This window comes from Styela clava, chromosome 6 (genome assembly GCF_964204865.1).
Source record: "Styela clava chromosome 6, kaStyClav1.hap1.2, whole genome shotgun sequence".
NCBI lineage: Eukaryota > Metazoa > Chordata > Ascidiacea > Stolidobranchia > Styelidae > Styela > Styela clava.
The window spans coordinates 20,333,072-20,344,934 of NC_135255.1; the positions used below are offsets into that span (position 1 = coordinate 20,333,072).

Sequence of the window (11,863 nt, forward strand, 5' to 3'; positions counted from 1 at the left end):
TAGTTCATTCTACTTGTGAAATGAGACAAAAACAGAAACTTTCAGTTAACAACTATTTGTTTGGGTTGTTATACACAGATCAACCATAAAGACATTAAATTTGCCGTTGTGCCTGATACGCCACTAGAAACGTTTATTCAGTTTAATAATAAAAACAAGACTTCGTTAATTTTGTTTTAACTGTGCAGTGCAGTAATGAAGAATAGGTAGTGAAAGCCCACGGAATCCGGTCATGGATTTGTTCATCTTTTATGTTTGGCTCATGACTGATCTGTCTCTACGCGCCAAATTTGAAATTATCATTGACGTCAATATCTATACAGGTCGTGTTTTCTTACTCTTCATAAAATGATGATTTGAAAGCACAGTCTACCCGGCTTAAAATAAGTGACAAGTTTGTGAGTTTTTTCAGCAAAATGAACATAGAATAAAGCAGTTGGTAGAAATAGTCAAAAACATTGCCGAGACACCAGTGTAGACATATTGCATGTTTTATCACAGATTAATTATGAGGTTCTAAGGTTACGAACGGTGTTCTCAAATAATCAGGAATTCGAGGGCTGTGCTTATATCCGCATAACCTGGGATATTAAAATCTTATCTTGTCATTTACTTGGAAAAAAAATTTTAATATTATGTTTACTTTGCTACTTTAGCTTCCCATTTAGATCGAAATAAATTAATCTAGTGAACATGGTTTCGGCGCTGACCGCCATTTTACTTCTAGGTAAGTAGAGCAATCAAATAAAATTACTTCTTTTAATCATGCAATAAACCAACAAATGACTTGGCCAGAAAATGTTTCTACGCTTGTCCCAATTCTAATTAGAAAGTTAGCGTATATCACATTCACACATCGCTTTCATAGATAGGTGTGATGTAATTTTTAAGATAATTTCATAAAAAACAGGCCATTGAAATTTCCACATCATATCATTTTTTATTTACTCTACCCAAAAGCATGTCGTCAAATCCTACTTATCTACGGGGATGATACTTCACAGTAGTTCCAGTGTTCCGGTAACAAAGATTTAATCTTTGTAATTTTCTGCTTCTAGGAACCGTGGCTGGAGGTAAAGTACAGTGTGATGGAAAGGAGATGAACATAACATCAGGAAACGGCAAAATAAGTTCTCCGAATTACCCCAAAGAATATGGAAGAGCCGCAAACTGTTCATAGAAATTCACTCCTCCGGAAGGTTACGTTCTCGTGTTGACAATCACGTATCAGAGGCTTTATATTATTGAAACAACAAGCAGGCTATGCTTGGGATCTTACAGGCTTACTATATATAACGGTATGGGTATAAAAATTTATTGTTTTTATTCAACTGATCTTGAACTGTCAATTAGTAAGGGGCTTTAAGATATTCAACAATAAAATGTTGAATTACACAATCCCATTGTGCAATCTTTACTATCACATCAAGGAGAAGATTGATATCCTGATTTATAGCGTTCCATGCCAGACGTTATAGAAAACTAGTCCGTTAATCGACTTGGAAGCAATCCTGAGAAACAATGACTATGCCTGCCTAAATACTACTTTATTCAGATATACAAGAATATACGAGATACGTTGATGCAGCATATCCAGGTTCATTGATTAAACCTTTTGAATATTTCGACACTATGTGTGGTGGAAACAAAGAGGTGAAACCAAGCGTTGATGTTCAGTATATATCGAACGGACGAACCTATACTGGCTCGGAGACAGTGTTCACCACATCAATGGGTTTCAGAATCCAGTACAAGTCTTTACAATGCTCCGTAACTACAGGTAAACATTCTAAATATTGTTTATTTATGAAATATATACTTTTTTTTGAACATAGCAGAGGAAAAATGCACACTTATGATGTTTTTATACTCGAAATAATGGTTAAATCCAAATCACCTCGAGATATTTTTTACTGATTTTGGTTCTCAAAAAGTTGTGAGCAGTGCTAGATGTCACATGATAGAAATAACCCTAAATTAAGATTTCTGTAAAATCATTTACGATTGGGAACAATGTGTAAAGGAAGGTAGAGTAGCATTATTTATTTTCATTGTAGCAATCACCTACCCGGATACAACTAATGCACCGTCTACTACAAATATCCGGTTTATCCAATTACTTACTCACAACCACGGGTGAAACCTTACGCAATACTGCAAAGTGGGATGCGGGCAATCATACAAGCGATGAGACAACCGGGATCGAAATCGGGCATGAATTAATTAATCACAACGTCTGACAAGTCCACATTGAAAACTGTCATGAGTAAATGTTCGAGTTTTATCATTTCATCATTGATTCGTAAGATAAGAAGGCCAGTACATGTATATAATTTATGCATTAAAAGCAATTAAATTATCATGCATATACCGTACCTAGCGGAACTTGGATATTGTGTATTGAACTGCAGGTCCTTTCTCCTTGATTACTTTCTACTTCGGATCCGTATGTGGCACTCACCACAAGGATGCTTAAACGAGATAGTATTAAAGTGAAAAGTAAAAATAACATGATCTTTTTCAACGAAATAGTAAGTATATTTGATCATAGTCTAACTTCTTCAAACAATACAAGATATAACTTAATCAAAACAGCAATAATATACTTAATATACTTACTATTTCGTTGAAAAAGACCATGTTATTTTTACATATACCTAGCATTGCAGATTTTTTATCTCCGCGAGATGGCGTGCAATCTATTACGTGAATGATTTTGAATTGATACACATCATACATTATACAACATTATGCATTTTAAACAGGAACATTCAAAACAAACACTGATAGAGGTTCAAGCGGAATGGATCAAACAACTCGGATAATTCTCCTCTCCATACCGGAATTTATCCTCGTTTCAATCATGGTCGTGGCTGGGATTGTATTCTACAAGACGGTTTAGTTAAAATTCGTTTGCTTAGGATAGCCTATCACAATTATTTGCATTCTCTATTCGCCGCACTGTAATTTCAGGCGCATAGTAATCTTCGACTCCCACATTGACGACATTTGTATCTAATCGCAATATCCCAAGGACTACCGTGATAGATGAAGCTGATGTAATGTTATATACTTATTATTTTAGATCACAACGCTCAGACCATGCCAACACAGCACACGTGACTGATCTTGATTCTACTGAAATGGGAAACATAAGATATACAGGACAAAACGGAACGTTAGGTAATATGTTAGTAATTTCAAAGACAGCGCTGGGATATGCTAGAAAGTTGCACTTTTCGTGTCCATCCGTTTTTAAATCTTGGGGTGTTTTTGTTATTTTTGTTCAACGCGCGTTATTGTCGTTTTTTATTAATCGGACATCAGAAACAACTCTCATGTTGGTGCTCGGTTACCCGATCCAGATTAGATATTTCCGAATTCTAATTCCAACAATGTCTCAATGTCTCATTTTGAACTTTCAATATTTGTTTACAAAGCTCATTCGAACCCACAGGCATTCAACTAGATCGGTTATTAAATAAATAAATATTGACTCAATATTAACTAATGTTTCTGACAAAGTAGGGGGCTTAAGGTAAACACTAATACCCTACAACAAGGACAATAAATTCCAGTATTAGATTTAAAATGTATTCAGGTACCGATGGATACGAAGAAGTTGAAGCTGGGCCATCTGGCGGATATGAAGAGATACGACAAGCAACTGATGGATACGAGAAAGTGCAAATAAGGGCAACAACTCAGGAACAAGAAAACGGATATAAAGACACGTATGCTAACATCGCATGAAAGTCGGAAAGCAAATATTGTGCAACAACACAGTGAAAACTTTTCTCTTATCAACCGACTCTCTTCTACAGAGCATTGATATTAATCACTTCTTTGTAGAATTTGCAATGACTTCATACGAAATAATTAGTTGCCGTCAAATTATTTCCTGTTTTATCTGAACAGAAATGTTTGGTGTTTCATGCCGTTCGAATGATTGCTTGGATATTAAAGAACTTCAAACAATTTGACCAAATAAAACTTACATGGGAATGAAAAAACGTCTTTTTTATAATTTATCTATTTTACCTATTTTTATCAACTATACAATTTTCTTCAAATGTTAGTATATTATTGTCGATTTGTAGCGAACTAAACTATCTATTTTACTTAATATTATTATATGTATTCCCGACAGTTCTTCATATATGTCCCGAAGATAGTTTGATCTGATAGCGTACAACACTGTGGGAGCTCATCCCATATTTTCAAAAATATGTTTTTTTATTAAATTTTCACACTATTTCATATAAAACTAGAATTCTGCAGTAATCTAAAAGCAGCGATATTCCATTGAGTTCGACACATTTTTAAATGCGTGGCTGTCGGCATCCTATTATAATAATGTTCCGAATCTGGTTCATTATTTTTCATCCTAAATACGACATTATCCTAACCATGTCATTAATTAAATATATATCCCTGTCAAGGCCCGAACCAAAATTAGGCTTCATTTTAGAAAAACCAAATCGAAGAAATAATGAAATAAAGCCAATGATCTTAGAATGAATAGCTTGTCTGCGCAAAACTATCTCAACCAAGACAGTTCAAAGCAAGTAAGAGCTATTCTCCGATTAGTCACCAATGATGCGTTCAATCTAAGCAAGACTATGGCTTTGAACTCTGGTCTTTAAATTGGCACTTTACATATGTTTTCAAGTAAACCCCTTACACAATTGTTGTTGTTCAAGAGCCGTTGCTACGAACCCCGCGGTCAGTATCAGTAGTTTCTAAGTTCTAGAATTTTGAAACATTTTCCATCATATATTAAAACCTTTGGTGTCGCTGCTCGATCACGAGACTTTGTATGTGTAATATAATAATAAATACTTGTCATTTAAACTTGAAGGATGAATCATTTGGCGACGCCTGGTTTTGAGACAACACACAAAGGGTATGAATACGCTATGGCGCAGCTTCGCATCTTTTTTAGTTTGACGTTTTTACACACTTTTCACTCCTAACAAGGCCGGGCGCCCCAGAAGTGTGTGAACTACTCGCCTACCGTGTAAAATGACTGATACCTATGGGCAGGGGGTATATTCACTTGGCTAACACAAACAGTCCCCAAGCTCGTTATAGAACTTAAATAAGGTAAATCGGCCTAACCTGGTTCATATACTACGCGAGTACCCGAAGTCATGCATGAGTAGTCATTGATATATAAGATATCTTGAATAACCGGGAGCGTAGCAGTCGGCATTGTTTAATTCATTGTACCCTGAGCGAGGTGACAGGCATGGATTACAATGGTTCTTACGAAACTGTTTGTGGGCCACGGTCTCCGCCCCTACTATTAATACGAGCTCAAACGCATACCCTGGTATAACCGAACAAGAGGCCGTTGGTCGCGATATCAATACGTTGGATTTGATTCGGCTGTGCTCTCAAGAGATATAAACGAATTTTTATTCTATTTTAAACATGGAAACATCCGATGTACGTCTGATAAGCGTTTGTTGAGTTATCGAAAGCATAAGCAAAGACATGATTAAGTTGCGTTAATGAGAATTTGTTGCGTAATATGACACGAAGGTGAAATGAAAAGCAAAAACATGGATTGGGTATATATATAGGTTGTATATAAATAGGCCTACCTGTTTTTTGTACGACTTGTCCTATCTTGTTCAGTCAGACTTCTTTCAAGCCAGATAGATTGTGTTTTCAAAGAATAAATTTACAATGAAAACAAAAAAGTCCTGACTACTTTGTTGTGATAGTGCATAATTTTTAATGCATGCCTACGGGATCCAATCCTAGATTTGCTCATTTTTTATATATGACCCATGCCAAATTATAATTCGCATAGCTAAGATAAGTCACGGGCCATATATAAATGTTGAGCAAATCTATGAACGGAACTCGTAGGCATGCACACTAAAAATTATGCACTATCACAACAAACTTGTCAAGACTTTTTTGCTTTCATTTTAAAAGACAAACATCTGACTGATTCAGACAGGATAAGACGTCGGTCGTCAAATATAAATTTATTTTTCGAAACACAATCAATCTGGCTTGAAGGAAATCACAGATTTGTGAGTTTTCGTAGCAGGAATATAGCAGATAGCAGGTACAGTCAAGACACCACCAATAAAAAAATATCGATATATTTTGTATTACTCTGTGTTTCTAAGCGCACAGGCTCCAGACGGAGTTTCGAGTGTTATATGTAATCGGAGTCGATATTCGAACCAGTTTAATAATTTCCTGATTAATTCTGGTCAAATATATTATTTTCGATGTAATTTTCCTTTTTATCTAGTACCAAAGATCTTGGTTTATTGAACATGATTTGGTCGTGGATCGCCATCTTTCTTATAGGTGAGTAAACAAGAAGACAGGGAAAAGCAATTAATTGTATTCTAACTGGGCTGGGAATTTCAGTGAAACTGCTTCAACCGCTAACCGGGTAACCGCAGCGTCAGGTTATGTCACAATGGTCCTAGATCAATTTCGCAGTTCTGGCCCATTGGAGATTGGAGTGGTTAAAAGTTGATAAATCCGGATTTAAACACGTAGCGGTAATAGCGCAAAATAGATGGCATCTTCTGTAGAAAGCCCGAGCCACTAATGTAAAAATGTGATACTTGAGAAAACCACGTTTTAAAATTAAAAATGGTAATTATCCATCTAGAGTTGGGAATGATTTGGAAGTTTAATTTGAAACATTATATTGTGACCGGAAACTGATTCTGAACTTATCATTGTCAAGTTTTATATTCAGCAATACTCCGATTATTTCCTTACATTTCCTTGATGCTAACGAATAAAATGAGTGATATCTTTTTGAATTCAAGGCCAAAATAGATAAATTGTGATAAACTATTCATTTGAAGAAATTGTGCAGTACCAAGGTGATTATTACCTGAGATGTCAGTTAACGGTAAAAAAACGTAACTGTTAACAATTTAATATTGGTTAACCATTCCCAGCCCTAATTCTAACTAAGTAGTGAACCAGCAAATAATTTTGACATAAAATGCTGCCATGCTTATCATGTTCCTGATAAAAAAAAAAATTGCATTACTTATTTTTCACTAATAGCATTCGTCGGCAAATTCTAATCTTGCTAGCTGTGGTTGCTAAGTTTGCTGAAAAAGCAGTCGCTAAAAATACCAATTTTACTATTTTTAATTTCTTCTTCATATGCCTACTCTAACCATTTGTTCAATGTGTTAAATCTATCTATATTGTTTAACACATCAAATCCTAGGTACTTCAAACGATTATAGAAAATTAAAACACTTGGTCGGACAAAAAAACCACTCTGCCCAAACACTACGAAAATCTCATAAAAGTATAAACGATTTTTTCAATGTAATTTTGTATTTTAGGCTCCTTAGCAGGTAGTAATGGTCAGTGTGGTGGAAAAGAAATTAACATAACAGGAGGAAATGGTGTAATAAGTTCTCCAAATAATTCCAAAGAATATGGAAGAAGTGCAAACTGTTCATGGAATTTCACTCCTTCGGAAGATTACGCCCTCGTGTTAACAATCACGTATCAGAGGCTTTATATAGTCACGCTAGGAAACATAAAGCTATGCTTGGGATCGTACAGTCTTACAATAAATAACGGTATGGGATATGAAAATACTTGGATTTACTGTTGAAAATATAACTTGCTCTACAAAAAACAACGGTTAGAATGTAGATGACCTTGTTAACCTAACTCATGCTCTATTTCATTCATTAAGGAGTGGTTAGCTATTTAACGATGATGTGATAAAAAATAATCATCAACACATACTCTGTAACGATCAGGCTTCCCATATGTATTGATGATTATTTTTTATCACGTCATACCCTAATAGTAGTGCTCTATGTCAGACTATATTGTAAATCGGGGAGCATTCCTGACTGCGAATTCTATTGCTCAATCGTGTGAAATACCATTTATTCAATTCAGATACACAAGAATGTACGCGATACGTTGATGCTACATATTCAGGTTAGCTGATTGAACCCTTTGAATACTTCGACTCTATGTGCGGCAGCGATGCAGAGAATAATGTTCGCGTTCAGTATGTATCGGACGGACGCACATATAATGGTTCGGGAGCAGTGACAGGCACAATGGGTTTTAAAATTCAGTACAAGTTTCTACAATGTTCCACAGTTATAGGTAAGTTTTGGATTTATTTCTGAACAATAAATATGAAATTTTTCTGTGGAAATGAAACTTCAAGTTTCAGTCATTATTAATTTGGCCTTTTGATTTTGAAGTATTCACTGACACAAGTCAGGAATCACAAAATAAGGCAGTTATATCAAATATAACGTTTGAAATTGGATAATTCCTTGTTTTCTAAGAAACAACGACTGAATACGACCAACAAGCGAGTACCAATCCAGACAACAACCATTCCGTTTCTACCTCAAATGTAGCCCCGCACTCGACCGTTGCTACGATAAGTGCAACCGAGATTACACAGACCGATACAACAACGAAGTCCGCTATCACGGGTAAGCGTACAGATTAATTTCTCCTGACAGTTATTATATTCTATAACAGGGGAGTGCAACTAGCTATACCTGAGCTTGTGCGAAGCTAGCAAGGTATGTCATAACATCAATTACCAACGTTTTTGTACCTGCAACTATTAGAAATCATATATTGAATAAAGGTGCAGGTCGCGGTTTTGCCCAGATGTTTGTATTTGTCCCTCCTGTATTAAAGGTTGCACACCCCTGTTCTAAAACATAAAAAACAAAACATCTTTGAAATTTTTATTGGGTAAATACTAAATGAACGTTTCAAGATTTTCAGTCTAAATAGGCCTGCAGTACATATAGCTTAGCTTAAGAATTTTTTCACCGTGACTGAAGCTGTGGTATTCGTGTTTAATATAGGTCCAAGATTTACTCTCAATAGTTTGGTGACAAAGAAAATTTTAAGCATCATATGAAATAGATCCCACAGTGTATTCTGAAACTCAGTAAATACTGTAATTGTCGAGTAACGTATGTTTAGTGAGACAAATCAAGAAGTCAAATCCAATTGAAACCGGAAGCCCTCAAAATTATTTTACAAGCTAATCAAATCCACAAAAGTTCATACTAAATTATACGTCTTTTGCATTATGCTGAAACGAGCAAACGCAAATAATGAGTTAAATTTCTCATCTAACTAAAAAGATAATATTTAAATTTCCCATTGAATGTAGTGCATAAACTCTAATAAACCCGATGTAAACAAATACATCTTACAATTAGGTCTGTTGTTATGTGAACTATCATGCAGCAGAAAATTAATCATTCAGAACTATTTCCTATTATAACAGATACAGAAAACGATGATGCAGCATCCAAAGAAACTGATGGGAATTCAGATGGGATAAGCGACACCGCAAAGCTTTTCCTCGTTTCTATCCCAGGATTCATTGGCATTATCATACTCGTGGTGACTGCAATCGTATTTTGCAGGAAAAGAGGGTAATCAACTAAAATACTTCCTTGATAAGGCAATTCAATATTTGTCTTGGTTATACACGTACAGAGATAAGTATATAATTAGCATAAGCCGAACGGATATCTTGCATAGGCGCAATGTATAGTTACTGCGTTGAACCAAACCATATAATCGTTGCTTATAAGATATTTCATATTCAACCCCAGTGACTTGAGTAGGCAATTCCGAACGAAAAAGCTTTCAGTTCCAATAATTTTAGCTTTCCAATCTAAGTATCGCGGCCTTGCCCAGAGCCTTGTTCGCAGTGAAAGTCTGAAAACGCCTTCAGCTTCTGAATCCACCCAAGGTAACATTTCATGAGCGTTGTATAAGTCAAAGTTAAAGTTGAATATAATTGAAAAAATATGATAAAAAATATAAGTAATGAATATCATTGCGATAATACGAGGATATATTTTAACAGGGACAAATCTCAAAAATATAAAAATTTTGAAAAAGACAATGTTGGTGAAAATAAGATGGGAAATGCTGAATCTCCAATCCAAGAACCTGACCACGACACTGCTACAGGTACAAACTTAATAAATAGATCGTGATACGGGAACACATCCCAAGTTGACTAAAATCTTATATCTAAAACCTCCTCTTCAATTTTAAAAACGTTTCGCTCTCGAAAGGAAGCGCTGAGTACAAAAAAATGAACATGATGAACTCTTGAGAAAATAATAGTGTACGATCGTTTTAATTGAAAAAAGTTTTTGCCAAGTTGCAAAGTCATATAAACTTGTCTAAAAGCAGTATCGATTTAAATTAAAAGCGAAATTATATCAGTATATATTTCAGCCGAAAATAATGAGCCGACAACCTCAACAGTTCAAGACGAGGAAACTCCGTATGCAATCATGTATTCTGCTCTTGCTCGGAAAGACAAAGAGGGGGATGCAAATGAATTATTATGGGGTAAACTAAATATTCCGATTACAAAAACATTTGTAGTGAGAAAGATCACAAATGAATGAGCAACGTTCACATATCATAACGTATCTCAGGGTCTCTACAACTATTCTGCATTGATCCAAGAACACATCAAATCGCATAAAAAATCATTTCATGGAATCAAATGCAATATGTTTTTTTTTAGATGAAAAGAAAACATCGGCAATTGAAGAAGACGAGCATAAATACGACATGTATTCTGCCGTTGTACGAAAGACTGAAGGAGGTGACAAAGAGACGATTCATGTGTGATCGCCCGATAGTTTTCCTACTTTTTCATACGATGACGGCTTGCTTATGTTTTAGAAGTCTGACTTGCTCTTCACACCTTGATTTTCAAATTATAACCCAAGCTTATAGTGAAAGTGAGAAGGGGGACTGGGAATTATTAGACACGTTTGCTTAATTTTTGTTTGTTTTTGGCAGTCGTGTTAATTTTGTAATTGGGATTGTTTACTTTGTGATTAATTACTGGGCCAATCGCGTTCAAATATTATATCATGAGCTGATAATAACATCACTTCTATACATTCTCTGGAACCCCAACTTTTTAGATTTTTCATCTAACGCTATCTGCGAGCTTACGTCCATCGAAATAAGTCAGTTCATGGTGCTCAGCGCCAGTACCCTTTCGTTTTCGTTCATTTAACTTAATGTATATTATTAGTATTGGACTCTTTATTATTAACAACTATCCATGGATTTAATCGACTCCCTACGCTTGTATCTGTCTCTCTCAACTGTTTCTGGGTTCTTTTTAATTGAATTAACTGAGCAATGCAGATAACGATTCATGAGCATTTTTATTATTTTATTATCTTTAAAACAGCATATTATCGTAGCTGTAATCTTATTATTTTACTTTTCTCTGCTTGGACTGGAAAATTCTCACATTTAATAATATTATTTGTCTTGCTGCATTCAAACAAGTCTTTTGTTTTTTAAGCCTTAAAACTGTCAAGCAGGAAAACGTAAGATTTAAATTGACACAGACATTTTGCATACCTATACACCTATTAGCAACAATCACTTATATAACGCCATTGATTTAGCTGGAGCAATTGCATCACGCCAAATACCTTTTTGAAAATCACCAATGAGATCGCGTGTTTCTTAGTTTTAAAATCTCGATTTGTTAGTGTTTAGACCAGGGGTGGGCACGGTTTTTGAACCACGGACAAACATTTTGCCCACCTAGACAGCGCAGAGGTAGAAGAGGAGAACAATAAGCCTCGTGCTAAAACTAAATTTAATCGCAATCTCAACAAATTCCTTGAGCTACCTTTTAGCTGAAACATCAAAACTTGGTTTTACCTTGGTTGTGGCAACATCGGACGGGTCTGATTGGATTACCAAACGGGCCGGATTTAGCCCGCGGCCATAGCTTGCCCCTGTCAGGTTTAGACGTTGCTGCATAATATGTTTACACAAACCCACGTGA

General features: G+C 35.5%; 1 protein-coding gene across 2 annotated transcripts; it reads left to right on the forward strand.

Annotated features, from left to right (window-relative positions):
- Positions 1 to 7,857: 7,857 nt before the first annotated feature.
- LOC144424570 (uncharacterized) lies at positions 7,858 to 11,337 on the forward strand. 2 transcript variants are annotated; one of them, XM_078113995.1, is made up of 6 exons: positions 7,858 to 8,139; positions 8,328 to 8,480; positions 9,299 to 9,449; positions 9,890 to 9,996; positions 10,258 to 10,386; positions 10,568 to 11,337. In XM_078113995.1, exons 1-6 carry the CDS (start codon positions 8,001 to 8,003, stop codon positions 10,672 to 10,674), a joined length of 786 nt encoding a protein of 261 aa, XP_077970121.1. In that variant the 5' UTR covers positions 7,858 to 8,000; the 3' UTR covers positions 10,675 to 11,337. The 2 variants fall into 2 exon arrangements, with proteins under 2 accessions (XP_077970121.1, XP_077970122.1); XM_078113996.1 differs by having other exon boundaries at positions 10,270 to 10,386.
- The last annotated feature ends 526 nt before the right edge of the window (positions 11,338 to 11,863 follow it).